The sequence below is a fragment of the Suncus etruscus genome, chromosome 19 (genome assembly GCF_024139225.1).
Source record: "Suncus etruscus isolate mSunEtr1 chromosome 19, mSunEtr1.pri.cur, whole genome shotgun sequence".
Taxonomy (NCBI): Eukaryota; Metazoa; Chordata; class Mammalia; order Eulipotyphla; family Soricidae; genus Suncus; species Suncus etruscus.
The window spans coordinates 41,433,981-41,456,103 of record NC_064866.1 but is presented as its reverse complement, the minus strand read 5'-3'; the positions used below and the strand labels follow the sequence as shown (position 1 = coordinate 41,456,103).

Genomic DNA, 22,123 nt, shown 5'->3' with positions numbered 1-22,123 from the left:
AGCCCATGGTCATCTTTGACAGGCATTTTCCACAAGAACTGAGCAAGGCTGTGATGATTGTAATGGTGTGCGAAGTGAGGGCTATTGTGTCTGGTTGTACAAGTAGTTAAAGCACAAGTGAACACTTGGAGAAAATAAAAAAATTTTAGAGACCCTTGTCAGGTGGGAGGTAGGGGGGAGGAAAGAAGGCATCAGGGAGGGTGAAAGGGAAACCATTAACATTTGATGGGAAATGCTCACTAGTGAAGGTTGCTAGAGACAGTATGACTGTAATTCAATCATGGACAACTCTATCTGTTAAAAAGTAACCTGTATTATGAACAACCTTATAATTATGGTGTTTAAATAACATACATATATATATATATATATATATATATATATATATATATATATATATATATATATATATATATATAAAGAAGATCCTAATATCTTTCTTGTAAACCACCTACCACGCTCAGTGTGTTACATTTGTCTGAGGGAGTTCCTCTCTCTGAGATGTACAAAGTCAGATTTGGGGCTGTCAGTTGCTGTGCTCAAAGTATCCTGTGCAAGTTGACTAATCAAGTCTTCAGAACACTGCAGGCACAGCTCTGCCTACTTTACTCATAAAAATAGGCAGACTCTGGTCTGTGATGGCTCTCCTGTCTACTCTCTCCCCAACATGAGCTTACCTGTCTCAGCCAATTCCCTCCCCAGACTGTCGGCACAGTGACAATAGCCAGACACCTCAGGGAATCTGCTCTTGAACGACTTGAAAGTCATGAAGGCATCAGGAAACCTAAGACAGGAGGAGATATATGGACACCATTTTATTAAAGATAAGTCGACACAGTTCTTCCTGCAAAAATAAATACATTCAGCCACAGTTCATCTGGGAAAATAAAAGTTCATGCCATTCTCTCCCTGCCATATGTCTGTGGCAAATTACTATTTTTTTTTTAAATTGTTTCTACCATACTAAGCAAGATAAAGCCTTGGAAAATAAAATTGTGCTTAGTTGGCCTCTACTAATTATTTGTTTTCCTCACTCATGGCCTTTGATCAATTTATGCTTGAGCATAGGCTTCCAGAATCAGGCAGAAGACAGGTAATAAGGTTTGTGTTTACTAGGTTTTTTTTTTTTTAAACTAGAACATAACAATGGAGACTGAAGGCTTTTCAAACATATGGGATATGGAATATGATCTCATTTAGGGAGATCAAACATCTTCACAGCTTTTTACAACTTTTCAAGAGCCTGAAAAGGAGCCAAATTCCATCCATGGAAATTCGTAAGAAGAATATTTCCCAGTTACACGGTAGAAAAACATTAGCATGACATCAGTAATAGGAGTTATAAACCCCAGCCCATAAATAAGGAAAGTATGCCTAGATTATGTATAGCTTGGCAAACCCTATAAGGAGTTACTTGGCTGAATTCCCCACCTTGGAAGTAATATGAAGCTTAGGTGATGTAAAGTTGCATTAAGGAGTTCCTCCCATGTGCAATGATTTAGCAACCAGCGAGGAAGTTTTCATCTATATTCAACTTTGGGAAATTTGCTTTTATACCCTATAGAGTTAGTACATGTGAACCAAGCATAATATGTTTCTACTTGTATCTGTAAATATATTCCCCCCCCCATCCTCTGAAACAAGTTAATAGAAAATGCAGGTCTCTGAGTAACCAGGTCTGTTTAGAACTGAATAAATAAGATATGGAATCCATTACAGCAAAATCTTGAAATCAATCTTAATGTCTAATAATAGGTAAATTAATGTATAGATTATATCTAATTTCTTAAATGAGTATGTAAGGATGAGCAAAAATACCAGATACATAGAATTTAATTACTATCATGCATCAGGAATAACATCTGGCCTGTGGGCTGGTTAAAGGCCTATGAAATAATGTGATCTGATGCTGGTACATGGTCTGACCCTAGGACCCCGGACAGATAAGGATGCTTCCCATTGGCTGCTCACAGTTATCTGCCTTTATTGTGTGACCTGGAAATGAGGCTGTCTCTGAGTTTTGGGGCAGGGTCTCTCAGAGCCTAAGTAAGGAGTTATAACAAGCATTAGTCAATTTTAACGGAATACATATGCTAAGCAAAGCCTACAACAGTATTATTGGATTACATATTTTCCCGTGTTGTTATCTGATTATATTGTCTGAATATAGACTACATTTTAAAAAGGTTCTAAAGAATGATTAGCATAATAATAAATAAGAAATGTTGCCAGCTGCCACTAATTGGAAGCACATAATTAAAGTTCATTTATTTAACCTAGAAAAATACAATTCTAAGTGTGGTAGCAATGATACTAATAATTTAATTATAACCTCATTTTATAGAGCTAAAGTTTATGAAGTTTTAAAAGACAAGGTGTTTATTATGCATTGAAGCGATGCAGGCTGAACCATCATCTCCTGGGTTGGCCACATGCAAGGCAAATGCCCTACCGCTGTGCTATCTCTCCGGCCCCATAGGGTTTTTTTTTTATTTTAGAATCTTCCCTTATATCTAGGCCCCCTTCTGTTTTCATAAAGATGCCTTAGTATACTTTTCCCATATTACACATTGGAGTCACAATGGCTCAAGTTGATGGAAGGAAAGCCATCCTAAGACTAGATACTGTCATCGAGATTCTCTAGTTAACCTAGAGAATCCCGGTGGTTCGAATCCCGGCATTCCATGTGGTCCCCCAAGCCTGCCAGGAGCATTTTCTGAGTGGAGATCCAGGAGTAACCCCTGAGCAACACCAGATATGACTCAAAAATAAATAAATAAATAGAAAATAAAATAAAACCCACAGTGGTGGGATAAAGATGTTTTGAGGCCAGAGGACTACAGCTGTATGGAGCTTGCCTTGCATACAGCTGACATGCATTTCATTATCTGCACCTCATATCATCTCCAAAATTCACCAGGAGTCTAAGCCCACCAGAATCCCTGGGTGAAGAGCCAGGAGTTAGCCCTGAGAATCACTGGATGTGGCCCAAAAGCAAACAAGCAAATCCTCTCCTTCCAGATTCTGTCATTGTTGATCCCTTCTTACCAATTCCTTTTAGCATGAAAATTGCCAATGCTTGGAAACTAACAGCAGAATTCCAGTCCTGACCTAGATTCATGATGTTCCTATTAATTAGTACTGATGGATAATAATAAGTGGCATACTGAATGTTCCATACTACATCAAGCATTCTTCATATTTTCTCTAACTTAAGCCTCACAAAAGCCTTTAGCAATCTCTTTTTCACAAGTTATATGCAGACATTTTTAGTTTGGATTCATTGGTTCAAGATCACCCAGAGAAGACCAAGGGCATGTCTAATGAATCCAGTTTCACTGCTTCTTTGGCGACTGCAACTGAAGATAAGGAAGCGATCTACTCAATAAAGCATGGTCCTCAACTTCAATCATGGAATTTCAAACTCTAAATCTTCCCTGATTTATTCTATTCTAGCAATGCAATTAGCCGCATTCTGATTCCTGTGGCTGATTTCTGGAATGATATTAGCACTTATGAATTATAGCCACGCTGGCTCATTCCTTCCTTCAACTGTATTTGGTGCTTTTCTGTGAGAAAGGACATCAAAGGCCCTGCTATTCTTTCATCCTCTTTCCTGTTATATCCTTAGCCTCAGATTCTGAGGATTACACCTGTAAATATTTCTCCACACCCCTCCTATGTCTCCATCATCTTTGTACCTATTCTGATCTATGTCAACAACATCTTTCCCCAGCACCAAAGTCTCACTGAGGCCTTTCCAGCACCAAGTTACCAATTTGCACCAAGTTGAGCTCTGATGTAGATATATATCTCCTATCCCTCTGCTTGAAATTCTTGATGTAACATTGGAGACACACTAAAACTTGATCCTTTGCTTATTGAAACCTCAAGGGAACGAGCCATTCAGTATTTTATCTGGCAATACTAGATTTTCAGCCTGGTCCCTGCACATGGGCTCAGGCCTTCTTCCACATAGAGCAGATCTGGCACGGCCCGGGTCTGCTTATCAGAAAAATCCCTGCTTGCAACTGGGCTTCCAGTAACCACCTCATGACCCTTCCCATGACCTTTCTAAACCAGAATTTGCTTTGAGACATGCTTAGTTACAGTAAAGATAGTATCCCATTTCGGAGCACATGTTTTTGTTTGTTTTTAACAATGGAGGCTTAGTCCTAAACTTTTGCATTTAACTCGCCTGCCCTCTTGTGGAAGGAGCTGTGAAGTGTGTGTCTGTCTCCATTCTTTGCTGTCTTAACTTTTAGCACTGGTGAAGGCCTACTATGTGCAGGTTAGGCAGGCCTGACAGGAGAACCAGTTTAACCTGATGTTGTGAGGGAGAGTTAAAGGATCCATTCATTGTGTTTACTGTCTGTCTGTCATTCCGAAGGGCCATTTCTCAGTCTCTGCTCACAACTTAATTTTCTCTGTAAAATTTAGTCAAAAAAGCATATCGAGCCCCAGTATATAGGAAACATTTGGCTGAACTTGGACTGGGATCACATTGTTGTATTTCAGTGATCATCTACACTTCAGGCTGTTCTGATGCTCATAGCCAGGTCATCCTAGACCTGGGGGGGGGAAAGAATCCGCTGATAAATGCATGAATATTCCACTCTCCCACCCCTACCCCACCTAAGATTTAACATATAATACCAACACGGAGTCATAGAAAAGACTTCGCCAAAATCCAAAATGAGCAAGGCTTTGTTCTCTACTACATTTATTTATATTATTTATTGGGAGGCTCCCCAATAAATGTTCCAAAGAGAAACGGAATGCACATGGATAGAACAAGAGGTCAATGGAAACCAGAGGGAGTAGATCACTGAAGTATGTTTGTTGGGTCTTCAAAGGATGTTCAAGGCCAGTATTAAAACTATCCATAATTAATTAATTAATTAACTATAATCTCTTAAAAAAATTGTCCATAATGGTACTCAGAGCTTACTCTTGACTCTGCACTCAAAATCACTCCTGGCAGGGATCTTGAGGCCCTAGGGGATAGATACCCCAGAGTCAACTGCATTCAAGGCAAATATACTAAATAGTATATAAATACTAAATAAATAATATATAAATACTAAATAGTATTATTGTACTACAATATGGACCCAAAGTCAACATCAGCGCTAATCCCGTTGATTATTTTCTCTCAGTTTTTATTTGTTTTTTGGAGGTCAGTGATATTTTATTTTTGTGGTTTTGAATCCATACCTGGTGGTGCTTAGGGCTTACTCCTCACTCTATAATTAGAAGTCAATCTTAGTGAAGCTTGGAAGACCAAGTAGTCTTCCAGTGGTCACTACCCATTGCACTACCTCTGGTCCCAATTATCCTACTTCTAAGGGCCTACAAAAATATGCACAAGTAAATTCCAGTTTTCACTTTTAAGAGTTCCAACTCTTCTTCTTTTATGCTCATCCTCTTCTCTCCACTCCTCTTCTTCCCATCAGTTTTCACCTGGATGCTAACTTTTAGTAAGTGATGAATAGACAGACGCATAACCACACAATCATCAGTGCATAGAAAACCGTTTGCTTCTTTTCTAAAAATTATATCATCTGGGCCCTCCATCTTATATCACATTACTATAAGCAAGTCCAGACGCCACTGCAAGTCAGTTGACTTTGAGTGTATACTGTCCAAATTCTAAGTATTTAAGGGGATCTAGTTGAATTCAACCATCTACTTGGGTGGCTTCCTTTGTCCCCAGTTTTCTGCTACCATAAATACTGACACTGCAGACATCTTCCACCATGTCTTCATACTGCTGTTTTGATGTTCAGCAGCTGGGTCTGAGACTCCATGTGTTTTTTAAAATTCAAATAGCTATTTCCTGACTGCTTTGTTTACAATGTCTCTGCTCTTGAAATGTCTGTGAGAAGCATCTGAGAATGAGGTGAGCTCCCAGGCCCCCAGGGAGGGCACTAGCTGCATGCATCTGGTCCTGTTAGGGGTGTCTGTCACATGGCCTGGCCAATAAGAAGGGATACCCGGCCACAGGCATGTTCTAAAACCCACTCCCCTCACCTGTTGTAGCTGTGGAGTAGGTCAAAAACCATCATGTCAGTGGTGTTGACAAACTTGCACTGGACGGGCATAAATCCTCCATCTTCAGAACACTGTGGGGGGGATTTGTCCCCAATTCCGTGGAGAAGGCGACGGTTTCGGATCTCACAGCTCCCAGGACCTAAACATTTGCCAGGAAACAAATGAAGTCCTCTGAATGAGGAAGGGGCTATGTAGCTCCCTTTCTGGAAAATAAATTATCCCTCCACAGCTCACCAACCACCATTGCATCAGAGGTAAGACCAGCCCTTTGGGAAAACACTGAATCTGGCTACTTAGATTCACCCCAGTAAGAAACACCCACAGGGCTGAAGATCTGCTCAAAGACTGATCAGATGCCATGTGGAACAGACTTCACTGGAATGGCAAATGTTGTGCCAGCTGAATACTGTCCCCTATGTGGGAGACAGGGGTTCCCCCCAAGACTTACACCTAAGCGGACGGCCCTGCTGTCGGGTGCCGTACACCTCCATCCCTTCTGTGTCCACACACCAGCACTGTTCCCTCCGGAGGTCACACTGTACAGGCGCATAATCCCCAGAGTCCTGACACTGAGGCAGGTAGGTGGTGGCCGTGCTGTTGAGGTAACCGCTCAGCAAAATCTGCTGCTTCTGAAGCTGACAAAAGGACAAGCCTGTGGATGCAAAGGGCAGCGTTGGAGAAGCCCCTCAGGCAGAGGCAGACCCTGTCTTGGACTTGATGCTTCAGGCCTTTACATAAGAATGTGCCTTCTAAGGTTTTTCCTTCTGGCTTATGTATACAGTTACTTGCTACACTGCTAATCATGTTTGTGGAAAGCAGATTTTATCCTGCCCTGTCAGCCAACTGGCTCTTCCCCAGGCCAGAATCCCCACAATGTTGCAGATGGGAGTGGGGGCCTGGATGACTGCAGAGCTGCTCTGACTCACATGTCTGACTTGCTTACTGTGTGAGCCAAGGAAGGTTGCTTCTCCCCTCACTGTTGGAATAACCGGTCTTCATTCGATTCAGGATAGTTTTCTTTTTGTTGGTGGTGGTGGGGCTTGTCACTCATTGAATGGAAGCATTTTTAGATTGAAGCATCTTTTGGATCGGTGCCTAAGACCACCTGTTCCCCTCCCTGGCTGTGATCTTTGGGTTTCCAATAAAGCCCATGAGTCTCAGCTGGTTTTCCCCTACTGAGCTACCTGCTTGCTGATATTAAGTACTAAGCATGGAAGACTTGTGCGTGGAAGTTTTTTGAACCTATTTCATCTCATTAAACATGTGTAAATTATTTCCTGTGTCGGCATTTTTTTCCAGAGCAGTGTCCAGAGGATCGGGGCATGAGGCTTCCACTTGGCTTAATATTTCTGTTTCAGTCCAGAGTTGTGATCTCTGCAGCTTTCTCTGTATGCATTAATGGTTACTTCCCCCATCCATGCCCTCTCTGTGCCCTGAGAGGTTGCATGTGTTTATCTCTCCAGTACATGTTCATGGCACATAACCCAGCCAGGGTCATTCAGTCCAAGAGTGTTGGGTTCCACCCTGCTCCCTGAGACACTTATGCTGCTTATAGAAAAATACCAGTCAGGGGCCCGGAGAGATAGCACAGTGGTGTTTGCCTTGCAAGCAGCCGATCTAGGACCAAAGGTGGTTGGTTCGAATCCCAGTGTCCCATATGGTCCCCCGAGCTTGCCAGGAGCTATTTCTGAGCAGACAGCCAAAAGTAACCCCTGAGCACCGCCGGGTGTGACCCAAAAACAAAACAAAACAAAACAAAACAAAAAACAAAACAAAAAAACTACCAATCAGATAAGCAGCAGGAACCCCAAACTGAGCTTCCTCCTTGCCTTTAAATGATCATGAGGTTCTGAGTTATAGTCTTGATTGTCTGGTGACTAGCTTATAAGAATCTTTGTGTGACATGACTGGCATAACTGTGAGCTCTGTCACTGGTCATAACCTCCTCACATGAATTATTGCACTGGAGTTTCCATGCATGCCCCAGTGTAGGTGGGAGTGTTGAGAGTACCTAGCAGGCTCCAGGTACTGTGCCTGTGTTTCCAAGACTGTTAGTAACCTACTGCCTTGTATGACATAGGGTCTACTTTCCCATGTGAAAAGCACAGACTGCTTTCCAAAGAGAAAGACCTGCTGCCCAGAGGGAGAAAGTGGATCCCATCCCATGCAACTGCATTTATTCAGACCTGTCCCTCCTCCTGTTCCCACACTTACAGGCTGAGGGGCGTCCTTGCTGCCTGCTTCCTGGCACTTCCTTGCCATCCGAGCCCACACACCAGCAGAAGCGGCCACTGTCCTCACACTGCACCATCCTAAGGTTGGGGAGAGACATGCCCCATGACATAGTGACCCTCTCACAGAACCTAGACCCTGGCACTTTCCACTTTCTCCCTGCCCCTGTTCCAAGAGAGCAAGTCAAGCAAAGAAGAGAAGGGCAAGGAAGGCTAAATGTCCCTGCCCAGCTCACAGAGGCTGTAGCTGATTTATTCCTCTTCCCATTGGCCCTGCAGGGGGAGCATCCTCCCCCTCCTCCCTGGGACTGTCCTTCCCCCACAGTGGAGCTGTATTCAGGCAGGATCCTGTAGAGACACACATTCCAGGGGTAGGTCTTAGGGGATAGAGGGAAACGCTCTTGGCGGGACATTCTGGAAGAGGTGCGGGTTACACAGAGAACTGTGAGGTGAGGTGCTATTAGTCCAAGATTATAAGGAAACCCATGGGATGCTACGTAAAGGGCACAGAAACCAGGTCTTCCTGAGGAAGGCCAGGATGATCTCCCAGTGCAAGTGACTGCTTCCTCAAGAAGACAGTATGATGTGGGGGTCATCGAAGGTCTTTAACTGTCCTAGGATTTCTACAAAGCCTGGGGATTCCCACTGGTGACTAGACAGGTTTTTTTTTTGACTCGGGATTCTGTAAACATCCGGTTCAGCACATATAGCCAACAGAAGGAGGGAGGGACATGTAGCTGAGTTTATTCCTCTTCCCTTCCATTCTGCAAGGGGACCACTCTTCCCCTCCTCCTCCCTGGGGCTGTCCTTCTCCTACAAGCCAGCTATATTCAGGCAGGATCCAGCCCAAGATTATAAGGCTTCATTTTATAATACATAAAATTCGTAGAAATCGGTGGTGTTCAGGAGCCACTCCATGGCCTGACTCTGGTCTGCAAGTGTAGAAAGGTTGAAAACCATAGTTCTGGGCCCGGAGAGATAGCACAGCGGTGTTTGCCTTGCAAGCAGCCAATCCAGGACTAAAGGTGGTTGGTTCGAATCCCGGTGTCCCATATGGTCCCTGTGCCTGCCAGGAGCTATTTCTGAGCAGACAGCAAGGAGTGACCCCTGAGCACCGCCGGGTGTGGCCCAAAAACCAAAAAAAAACAAAACAAAACAAACAAACACAAAAAAAAACAGAAAAAACAAAAAAAAGAAGAAAACCATAGTTCTATTATTTGGGGTCTACCAGTCCTCAGATGAGCATGTAGACTAGGTTCCAGTCTGCAGGTATAAAAAAATTGAAGAACACTGATTTAGACAGAATTCCTCTAGTTCCAGAGGAACAGTAGTGGGGAAGATAATTTGTATTCATTACAAAGGATCCTTGCGTATTCCACAGAGTTGTTTAGGTGGGAGGGTCTCAATCTTTCTTCTATCTACAGACAGGTCATAATATGAATGTTAAGACAGGAATTAAAAACATCATCTCACATAATATCATGTGTATTTATTTTTAAATATCAAGTGATAAAAAAAAAATAAGCCTCTTTTCCAGGAAAGCCATGTGGTAAAGTGGCAATCACTTTTTAATGAACTGGCAGGAAATTTCTCCCCACCAGCTTGAAAGCACAAGCTGGAGTATAAATTCCATTTTTTGAGATCGTGACTCCACCAAAAATGGAAAAGACTCCTGCTGCATGCACTTTCATGTGAGGACAGTTTACAGGTTCCTTCATGAAAGGAACTTGGTGGGGAGACAAGGATAAGTACCCAGAGAGATACTCTCAGATGGTTCAAAAACAGTTCAGCAAGCATCTACTACCTTATACCTCAATATTGCAAAATGATATGAGGAGGAAGAGGCATCAAAACATAAATTAATTAACCCCCCTTATTCAAGCAGTCATGGTAAATTAGGTAGGAAAAGCATGGCATGGATTCCAGATAGAATAAAGGGCAGATTGGGAGTCCTAAGTCTGATGATGCAGCATAAATTAGCGAAGATGTAGACACCCTTGGAATAACAAATGACAGACTTATCTGAAGAGCATGAAAGGCTGAGTGGGAAGGAGAGGGGGATGTCCTTGCTGGTGGCTTCAGATCCTCCAGCTCATAGCAGGAACAGACACTTACTGAAAGTTGCCGTCTTCTGTGCACTGAGGAACATAGTCTGTGCGCTTCTGGAAGGCCTTTTCCCTCTTCAGTTCACAAGGACGAAGGGGCTGGACATCTACCTGGTATTCTATAAAGAGAGAAGTGATGCGTCCAAGAAAAGTGTGGGCTGCATACCAGGAATTAATCCCAATGGCTTTTTCACAGGTGTTCACTGAATTTTCATGTTTGTTATAACTTTGCTGCCAACAATAAGCTAGAACTTACAGTTGTTAACTATGAGCTACATTCAAGTGTGAGACTTACCTATTCAATATTCACTCTTCCCTGGGATGTGATATCTAGCCAAGACCAGAGTGACAGTAAGACTCAGGTAGTGAAAGGGACTAGGTCCAGATGACACAGCTGGCAGCAGGATTTCCCTTGCCGAGAATTCTCCCCACAGAGGAGGTGTTCTTGAAAGTACCCAGCTATTTCCTGCACATCTGGGCTTTTCCAGGATAGCTCATCCATACACATGAAAGAAAAACTCCTTGGACTCTTATTTCCCACTAACAACACACCTAATATGTGGGTGCTCATTGAGAAACCACAACCACATTGGAAGGTAGCTGTCACATGCTTGCTTCATCGTGAAAGAAGCATCCACTTATTCCCAACGGAAACAGATCCAGATGATGAAGAATGGAGAGTTTCACACTCTCACAAAAACTTAACTTGACACTGAAAAGTGATCCACAGGCAGTGGGGACATCCCTCTTAACCAAGGAGCATCCATTAAGACTCTCTTCCCATCTTTAAGTCAAGAAGCATGCATCTTGGACTCACTCAGTGCTCTCTTCTCTCTCTATTCCTGAGCCCTACAATCTGCACAGCTCCAATCTCCACACACGAACCAGGCACTAATACAGCAGGTGTTTCTCAAACTGCAGTTCCTCTATTCTTCCTAAATAAACTCTATACCTAGAAATTCAAGCTGCCTTCAGTTTATCTCTTTACTTAGGTTGACGATACTACAGCTTAGATTTATCCAAAATGTTGAATGCACTCCACAAGTAGACATCATTAGGTTTCCTACCTGTGGGACTAGCTCTCAAATTACCTCCCCTGGACAGTCAAGACTTCATGATAGCTAAAGGAAATTGAAGTGGAAAATAGATCATTGTGAGAAATTTGTTCAAAGGGTGGATTTAAGGAGCTAGAATTCAATGAGAAAGATCTATCTTATTTCTGTGACCTCAAGCAATTCATTCTTGAGTTGATTCAAGAACATCTGTCTCTTTATCAGAAAAGGAAAGAAAAAGTAACTGTTCTCTGTGGGGTTCTTGAGATAAAAATATTCTAGGTCTTGGGGAAAAGCCTGGCTGATGGCATCATTGGGCCATGAAACTTCCTTTAGCCCAGCAATTCTGTGGTCTCAGGTAGGAACTCACCAAAGATGTTGGCAGACGCAAACCAAGCGAAGCCCAGCAGACCGCAGAGACAAAGGACTGAATCCATTGCTCTGGACCCTTCTGGGGAAGAAGGGTGGAAGCTACTGCCCACCCAGCGTGAGGGAACATTTATAGAACTGGCCCAGACACACTTTCCTGCCTCTCGGCAAAGCAGGTCCCACCCTGTTTTCTCTGCTGGTCATAAGGAGTTTCTCCACTTACGTCTGCTCTCTCTGAGGACACTTGTGTAATTAGTGAAGGGTAAGAATATTGTTCAGGTGATGGAGAGGGAATTCTGGGTAGAACTTTTAAAATTCATCTAGAAATTTTGTGCAATGACCTTGTGCCTGCCCCCAAACAACCAATCCTACCTTCCTTCCTTACATCTGCCCTTCCTTCCTTTCTTTCTTATTTCCTTTCTCTTTCTCTATGTCTCTTGCTTTTCTTTTCTTCCTTCCTCTTTTCATTCTTTCTTTCTCTTTCTCTGTCCCTTACAGTTTCCCTTCCTCCCTCCCTTCCTCCTCCTCCCACCCTCTTTTCCTCCTTTCTTTTTCTCTCCCATCCTCCCTCCTTCCCTTTTTTCTTTCCTCCCTCCCTCTCTTCCTTCCTCTCTCCTACCTCTTTGCTTCTTTTTATCTTCCCCTTTTTCCTTCTCTTTTCCCCGTCTACTATCTTTCTTCCCTCCATAATGCTTTAGAAACCTATAGTAGCTGGCATTATTCTGCCAATAGAGTTATGGTAGGAACAAAATAGACAGTCATTTAAAAAAAGGTAAGAATTTTAATGTTGCAAGTCCATACACACCCATTTACAATCATGTTCTTACTCCTCTTCATTCTCACCCAACACTTGGCCTACTGCCAACCTAACGAGAGCAGGGTCTGCATCTTCCTCATAAAAGCTTTATATCTATGTATTTTTTCTGAACATACCCATATTCTGGTCTCTATGTGTCCCTGGAAAAACTATCTCAACTCTCTTTGTCCCATTCTCATTTCTTAGAAAAGAGAAATGAGGGGCTGGGCAGTGGCGCTGAAGGTAAGGTACCTGCCTTGCCTGCACTAGCCTTGGATGGACCGCGGTTCGATCCCCCCGGTGTCCCATATGGTCCCCCAAGCCAGGAGCAACTTCTGAGCACATAGCCAGGAGTAACCCCTGAGCGTTACCGGGTGTGGCCCAAACCCCCCCCCCAAAAAAAGAAAAGAGAAATGAGATGAGAATTATATGCATTATATGCATGCCTACTTGTCAGGTTGCTGATAAATCAAAATAGGACATTAAAAAGGATGGGACAAGAAGTATTTGCAGCTAATAACAGTTTCGTTTTTTTTTTTTTTTTCATTTTGTCAATGACATCATGCTGGGGAAAGACAGCTTTGCAGAAGAGTCAACAGAAATGAGGGACACGTGGCAGGGAGAGGTTTAGGGCAGGCAGGAGAGGCCAGGTGAGGGCTACAGCCCTTGAGATATAGTGAGTGAGATTTGGGGGAAAATGAGGACAGGTTAGGAAGGAGGACAGTCTAGGTACCTTAAGGAACATGTAAGGGTAACAAATGCAAATCAGGAAGGCAAAATCAGAAAGTTCTAGAAAGCAGAGCTGTGTTAAATACTAAGCATAGGTTTCATTTGTGCAAAATGCTTAAAAAAGTTCAGTGCCTGGAACACAATCTGTAGCACCTTGATCCTGGAGCTATAAACTATAAAAAGTAAATAAAAACTCAGCAATTGTTTTCACTGGTGAAGTTAGAATTGGGCCATAACTCCTGCTTTGCACCTGCACTTTGCTCAGAGCTAAGTGCTCTGGTAATATCGTGGCCTCAGTCAGGGTCTTCATCTTTATCTCCATCTTCATATGTTTGCCCATCCACATCTCCACTTCCATGTCCAACTTCACTCTGGCGCCAGCTCTATGCCCATTGTTTCCCAGTGTGTGCTAAAAAAAAAAACACTTGGGGGAGGCACTGGAAACTTCCAGGAGAGCAGTTGTAGGTTCAGATATCCTATTTGGGTTCAGTTAAAGGAGGCAGATTTCCAGGACAGAGTAAGTTTATTTCTGCAAAATGGATGGTACATCAAGTTGGGAACCTCTGCCAAGTTTATTACATGTTCCACAATCGTCTATCCTTCCTGTCACCACTTCAACTCTCACTCCCTCTCTTTGTCCCCACACAGATGTCTCTGGAGTTCCAAGTCCACTTTGCAATTGCAAGATCCTCTTGCAATGTTTCAAACTCAATTCAGAGCAAATTCCGGGAAATGATGCCTAGAGCTGCACCTTACCAGGAAATTTCCGTTTCTCTAATAGCAAAACCAAGTGGCATCCCTTGCCTCTCCTCTCATATATCATCTGCCTTCAACTCCTATCAGAATAACCTCAGAATCAGTTATGGGGCACAGGCCCGCTGAGCCTCCCTTATTCCCCTTTCTCCTTCAGGATCCCCAGCTCTGAACTAGCCATTCAGTTCTGCCTCCTATCCTGATGCTCAGCAGAGTCCCGCTGAAAGATGGGGGTGTGGGTGCCAAGGCATATTTCACAGGTGTTAGGGAAGAAGTGGACAAGAAGAGGACAAGTCTTAGGGATCAGGAAGAATGCCAATGAGGGATAATTAAAATGAAAGCTAGATTCAGCACAGAATATTTGAGATGATTTGCTGGTATTTGCTAAGAAAAACAAGAGGAGAAAGATAGTATAGGAGATAAGCTATTTGACTTGCATGGTCAAGTCATGGTCAAGTCAAACCTGGTTCCATGGTTCTATATCCTGAAATGCACTGCTAGATAATCCTTGAGCACTGTCTGGAGTAATCCCTGAGCACAACTAGATATAGCCTCAAAACTGAGGGAAAAATCCAAAACAGGAGCATCCCCCCTATCTTGTCCCTACTTTTCCTAAAGGCCAAGTTGCTTGCCATGCTCTAGAAAGATATTATCTCTGGAAAATATAGATTCAGTGGTGCTCCTACTGTCCATTGCCATTACTCCACTTCAACGTGTCCTGCTACTGATGAGATTCATCCAAAGCAAAAACAAAAACCCATAGAACATAATTAAAAGTTTATCACAAACTCCTCTCAGCATGCTTCCCCTCAGCCCAAATGTGTTAGAGAATGCCTTTGTGCTGGGTCACTCTTGCTGGCCTGGCTCCTGGAACCAGCAGAATGGAATCCAGGTCTCCTTTGTGGGAGGGTGGAAAGCTGTGCTCCACTGGATTTGCTGCTTTAGATTGGGCTGGATGGAGTGAGAGCTTCTGAGGCAGTCAACCTTGCTCTGGGATCAGTGGCTGGGAGAGAAAGAGCGACTGCCAGCTCCACCTGGCATCCCCTGGGGTGATGGCGTCTGTGGAGAGAATGCTCAGAGAGCCAGAACAACACTAGAATCTCCAGGAGGAGAAGTGCTTCTCTCCACCCCAGCAGCAGAGCAGTGAACTAAGAATGGCTGGTCCTGTTTCCTCCTAAAAGTCCCTTTCTCAGAATGACTCAGCTTCTTATCACTGCTCCCCTCACGTTCACTTGGTTCAGGGATATGCAGGCGTACAGAGCAATGGCCTTGACTGTCCTCATCACTCTTGCACTTTGGGGTCCCTGACGCTCTGCTAGGCTTCACCAAAGGCCTTGCTATTTCTCCTTAATAGCTGGACCTTCTCCCTCATGTCCTGCCTTCAAAAACATGAAGATACCATGTATAATGTGCTTCCATGAGAACCTGGGGGTGAAACTGAGGACAGTTGGAAAGCAGAAAAGAACAGTTGTTTAAAGCCAACATCAGATATCATCATTTCTTTTTTTATAAACTTTATTAATTAATTTATTGATTGATTGGCTGGTTTTGGGGCCACACCCAGCAGCACTCCTGGGCCCAGGGGTCACTCCTGGCCTCTCTACCCAGAAATCATCCCTAGCACTGCTGGGAGTCAGAAGGGTGTGGAAGCCATCTTGGGCCATGCAGTTTCCAGCTGTCTGAGACTGGATTTCATCAGTGTTCCTGCCAGTGATCCTGCCTGCTTCAGAGGTGGGTCAGGATGTACACACATTGATTCCTGCTGGTTTCTGCTGGGATTCAGGAGGGCGCAGAAGCCATCTTGGGCCATGGTATTTCTAGCCGCCTGAGACTCGATTTCATCAGCTTTCCAGGCAGCAATCCTGCCTGTTAAAGAGAGTTCTTGGCTGACTCTGCCCTCCTGCTGTGCCTTGGATGACCCTGAGGAATAAAAGGGAACTCTTTGCTTTGCTTGTCAGTCTTTCCTGAATACTTGAAGCTCTCCTCAGAGGACTAGGAAGCGCACCCCCCAAAAAAATTGTCATCTAGAGGCCACAGAAGAGCATGGCCACTCCGCTTCAGGGCATTAACTCTTTCTAATCAATGAACCCCACCATAACACGCAGGAAAAATCACACTACAAGCGTGATAATGGGGAAAACTCGCAGGCAAACACCATGCACAGAGAATGAAGACGATAGCTCAGATGACCTAAAAAATTCCAACCATCTGATTAACCTCTTGGATAAGGAACTTAAAATAGCAATATGGAAAATGCTTGTAGAACTCAAAGAAAGCATAGATCGATCTGAACAGAACACAAAGACAGAAATCAGAAAACTCCAAACTGAAATAACAGATCTGAAAAAATGGTAGCTCAACTGAAAAACTCAGTGGATAGCCTCTCCAGCAGGTTAACAGCTGCTGAGGACAGAACAATGTGCTGGAAGATGAGATGCAAAAAAACTCAACAAAACAGAAGAAATTGGAAAAAAAGCCTTAAGACAAATGATCAGGCAATGGAAAAAGTACCAAAAAATGCGAATAGATGAAAATAGAAATCTTTGATAAACTCAACAGAAACAACATAAGAATCACTGGAGTTCCAGAGGTCCAGGTAGGAGATCCCCAGGAAGAATCAACTGTCAAAGACATCATCATGTAGTTAAAAACTACATGCAATCAAAGCCTGCATGCCTAAAGAGTACCAGCTAAAAGAGACCCAAAGAAAAACACCCCAAGACACATTCTCATTACAATGACAAATCCCACAGATAGAGATAGAATACTGAAAGCAGCAAGATCAAAAAGGGAAATTACATTCAAAGGCGTATCCTTAAGACTTACAGCAGACATGTCACAAGAAACTCTCAAGGCCAGAAGACAGTGGTGGGATATTGTGACAAGACTGAATAAAATGAATGCCTCACCGAAAATACTGTATCCAGCCCTACTCACATTCAGGTTTGAAGGAAGGATGCATACCTTCATGGATAAACAACAACTCAGAAACTTCACAGATGAAAAACCAGCCTTAAAGGAAAAACTGAAAGATCTACTTTAAGACAAGAGAGACAACAAACACAGCAAACTTATCTACAAAAATGACATTAAATCTTATGACAATCATCTACCTCAATGTCAATAAACTAAACTCACCAATTAAAAGAAAGAGTGGCAAAATGGATAAAAAAAAAGATGAATCCAACCTTCTGCTGCCTACAAGAAACACACCTGAATAATCTGCACAAACATAGACTCAAAATAAAAGGCTGCAGGAAAATCATCCAAGCAAACAGCACCCTCAAAAAAGCTGGGGTGGCCATATTAATATCTGATGACACTAACTTTATACTCAGAAAAGTTGTAAGGGACCAACATGGACACTTTGTACTAATCAAGGGATATGTGCAACAGGAAGAAATCAGACTATAAAACATATATGCACCTAATGAGAGACCAGAAAACTATCTAGTACAAATATTGACAAATCTCAAAGAAGACATCAATAATAACACAATGATTGTGGGAGACCTCAACATGGCCCTATCAACACTTGATAGGTCAACCAGACTGAAACCCAACAAAAACATACTAGCCCTGAAAAGAGAAATGGAAGAAAAAGGACTAGTAAACATATATAGGACATTCCACCCAAAAAAATCTGGATACACATTCTTCTCCAATGTACATGGGTCATTCTCCAGAATAGACCACATGCTGACACATAAAACATACCTTCATAAAATAAAGAGGATAGAAATCTTGCAAGCTACCTTTGCTGACCACAAGGCTCTGAAATTAGATGTGAACTACAAAGGCACACAGAAGAAAAACTTTAACATTTGGAAACTAAACACCCTGCTACTGAACAACCAAAACAAAATAAATCCAAAATTTGGAGTAACTTGTTTTTATCCTATTTAGAATGATTTTTCTTCTCTTGTGCTTGTCACTAATGAAATTGAAATATCTCTTGTGCTTGTCACTAATGAAATTGAAATATCTCTGTGCTGGTTCCTTTCCCCTACCTGTTCTCCACCCATAGAGATGGTCCTTCTCTTCCCAATAAAGACCTTGGATCAGCGAAACTGTTTGTGGTTTCAGTTCCACAGCTACCCTGCCTGCTTGCCGGTATCTTTGCCTATTGGTAGGTAGCTTGAAATGGAAGTTTTACTGGATCTATTCTATCTCTACAATTATTTCTGTGTCAGTGCTGCTTCCAGATTCATGTGCCTAATCCCTCGCGATTTCACTACATCTGGTGCCTGGAGCAGGGTGAGATGTTCTCGGAGGTGATTTTGTGGTTACTCACATGAATAATTCCACTTTGGATAAAGATGCTAGTTCCTACTTGATTCAAAGTTATGACAATGGCCTGGCTTTTGGGTTGAGGGACTCTAGCCATTTTTTTTTTTTACATATAATGGCTACCTTCTTTAATCCAACAATCAATATAAAATATACAATAGTAATTTACAAATTGTTCATTCTGGTATTGCTCCTCATTGGCAGTATAATTTATATGCACCATTTATAATTTATATGCATAGGCCAAGCTTTCCAAAATGATCCAATTTTAGAAAATAAAAGTGCATTCCTAGTAGTGACATGTGCTCAAGTCCCAAGCCCCAAGGCCCGTAACTCACCACCCTTCACTGGTGCTAGACTAGAGGAATCATCAGCTGCTGAGATGAATATACCAAATGAAACAAATGCCAAAAATTAGCCACCATCAGCGCCCTAAGATGCTGAGTCTGAAAGTAGGTCCATAAGTTTATCCCCATTTGGCTTTATATTTTCAAAAAGCTTTGACTGGCTCCACCTGGGTCAGTTTGACAGCTGCAACCTATTGATCCATCTTTCATGTTCATCTATGTGTGTGTGTGTGTGTGTGTGTGTGTGTGTGTGTGCGTTGACCATCTCTATGCCTGTCTAATATCCATTTGTATTGTGCATAATGTTTGTCTATGTTGGATCTAGTCCTTTTCTATGTTTTATATAGTCCTCCCTATGTTGTATATAGCCCTTTCTTCTTTCTCCTTCCCTCCTTACCATTTTACAAATTATTTTCTATTGCTTCCCTTCATTCTCTCACTCCATATTTATTATTAATCCTTATTTAATCTTTTTCCCCAGTTCTTCACTCCTCAGGAACTGGAAAATTCTCCCACACTACATTGTGGACTACTGCTGGCAACAAGATTTGGCTTTTGAGAGTCTCAGCTCTAGGACATTTCCTGTTCTGTGACTTCTGTAAGCCAGAAGATCATGTCGCTTAAGCTGTGCTCTGAATTCTATTCCTCTCAGATTAAATAAAAAGATTTAAAGGGAATATGTATATTCTTTGGGTGTATTTCCTTATATGTATAATTTTTGTGTACTTATGTATATGTAGTTTTCACAATTTTTGAAAATGTTACTAAAAAACACAGTACATATTTATCTTGGGTTTTATGTTTCTGTTAGAATCAGGTTATAGGAATTGTCTAGCTTGTTCCTTTTAACATAGGCATGGTTCCTTTTAACATAGGCAATAAAATGGGGAAATGTTAGTAACAGAGAGAAGGTCCTATCTTGTAGGTATAGTGTCTAGGAAATTTTTGTTTTTTTGGGCCACATCCAGTGATGTTCAGGGGTTACTCCTGGCTCTGTGCTCAAAAATTGCTCCTGGCTTGGGGGACCCAGGCTCACCCTGGGTCAACCACATGCAAGGTAAATGCTCTATCACTGTGCTATCTCTCCTTCCAGGATCTTGGAATTTAAGATTGCAGGGGCCTTCCACCCTGAACGTTTGTCATAGTGACTTGACTTAGGCTCAGTCACTTGGACATTTGGAGTTCATCCCTGAACCTTGGGACCCATCTCTGGAAACAGCATGGGCTCTGTACCATCACCAGGAATCAAACTTCAACTTGAGGCCCTAGTGCTGCCTTGGCACCAACATTTTCCATGGTGGGTTCCTATGCCAACTTAAAAACCAGCAACAAATTGCTTTTAGGGCAAGTTTACATGCCACACTACATAATGGTGAGATAAATCCAGGAGACATTTCATGACACCTTGACTTCTACATAGGATCAGTACAAAAATCATGATCTCTAATTCTGAAGCAACAATCATGATAGAGAATGCCTAGGAAAATGCCGAAAGACCTCGGGCTAAAAAAATTTCATCTGCCTGGAGCCTGTAGTTGTTCTTGTTGCAGGACATGATGTTTTTAGGGCAAAGGATTTTTTTTCTATTTCCCCAAATTTTGCTGTGTCTATGCAAAATAAAAAAAAACACCTGCCACCTATTTTATATTTCAGTTGGGGGCTACCATCCTTTGCATAAGACATTGGTACATGAATTACTTTATTTTGCCTCATAGTTCTGCATTTTCTATAAGCACAATAAAGGAGAGTTGTTGGAGTAATCATTTTATACCCTACTCAGTAGAATTCTTTGCTTGTGCTTGTCACTGGAAGTACATTCTTAAAAAATATAAACACAAAGACAGATGGAAAAGTTTTCCAATTTTTTAAGCAAATTATCATTGGTGAGGGTAAACTTTACTGGCTACAGAGTCTATATACATAAGATAGTCGCATTCCTTAATACAAATAACGACTCAGGGGAGAAAGAGATCATCCCATTTAAAATAGCTTCCCAAACTATCAAGTAGCTTGGAATTAACCTACAATCGAGTGAGAGACTCTTATCAAGAAAATTTCAAAACGCTTTAGAAAGAAGTTGAAGAAGATCTAAGAAAATGGAAGAACATTCCATGATCAGGCATTGGAAGAATAAAAACCATCAAAATGGCCATCTTGTCTAAACTACTATATAAATTTAACACAACCCCTATTCAAATATAAACAACGTTCTTCAAAAACTTATAAAAATCAATTGTAAAGTTCTTGTGGAAAAATAAAAGACCTAGGATAGCCAAATTAATATTGAAAAGCAAGAAACTGGGTGGTATCATATTACCTAATTTGAAGCTCTACTACAAAGCCATAGTGATCAAAACAGCTTGCTATTGAAACAAAGACAGAGTTTCATATCAATGGGTCAGTCAGAATATCCAGTGACAAACCTCCAAGCATATAGTCAATTAATCTTTGACTAAAGAGCCAGAATTTGGGTTTTGGGTTGCACCCAGCAGCGCTCAGGGGCTCTCCTGGTTCTACACTCAGAAATCACTCCTGGCAGGCTGAGGGGACCATATGGGATGCCGGGATTTGAACCACCATCCTTCTACATGCAAGGCAAACGCCTTACCTCCATACTATTTCTCCAGACCCAGGAGCCAAGAATTTGAAATGAAACAAAAACAGTCCTTTCAATTGGAACAATTGGACAACACATATAAGAAATTAAAGATTGATCTATATCTCCCATCTTACACAAGTCAAATCAAATTGAAATGAAGATCTTTAGATTAGACCTGAATCCATAAACTTTATTGAAGAAAACAGGAAGAACACTCCAAGACTAGACCTCAAAGAAGTTTTCAACAATAGGATGCCAATGGCAATATATGTTGTATATCGTATCATCAAATCTGAATAAAAGGGACTACATCAAACTAATATTTTTCCATATGGCAAAAGAAACACAGGCTAAAATTAGAAGGCACCTAACTGAATGGTAGAAAATTTTTGCATTCAACACAGGTAAAGGTTTGATATCTAAGATATACAAAGTACTCACAAAGGTTAACTCAACAAAACCTAAAAACTCATAAAAAAAAAGTGGGGAGAGGAAATGAACAGGCACTTCTCTGATGACCCACAGATGACTAACAGATTTATGAAAAAGTGTTCATTACTTATTATTAGGAAAATTCAAATTGAGACAATAAAATAGTATCTTACACCAGGAGGATGACACATACCAGAAATACTGGGAACAATCTCCGTTGGGCTGATGTGGTAAGAAAGAAACTCCTCCACTGCTGATGTGAATGCTGCCTATGCAAGCCCTAAAGAAAACAGTATGGGGGGTTCTCACTAATCTCAAAAATAAGCTACTCTATGACCCAGCAATCCCACTTTTGGGTACCTATCC

At 42.0% G+C, this 22,123-nt stretch overlaps 1 protein-coding gene across 1 annotated transcript in view; it reads right to left on the bottom strand.

Annotated features, from left to right (window-relative positions):
• TG (thyroglobulin) overlaps positions 1-22,123 on the bottom strand; it is a 286,547-nt gene that overhangs the window by 261,993 nt on the left and 2,431 nt on the right. Inside the window, exons 2-7 of the mRNA XM_049765629.1 lie at positions 11,813-12,007; positions 10,401-10,509; positions 8,269-8,366; positions 6,503-6,706; positions 6,034-6,193; positions 678-784 (exon numbers count right to left, since the gene is read on the bottom strand). Coding sequence (XP_049621586.1) covers positions 678-784; positions 6,034-6,193; positions 6,503-6,706; positions 8,269-8,366; positions 10,401-10,509; positions 11,813-12,007 — 873 coding nt within the window. The remainder of the gene's footprint in view (positions 1-677; positions 785-6,033; positions 6,194-6,502; positions 6,707-8,268; positions 8,367-10,400; positions 10,510-11,812; positions 12,008-22,123) is intronic.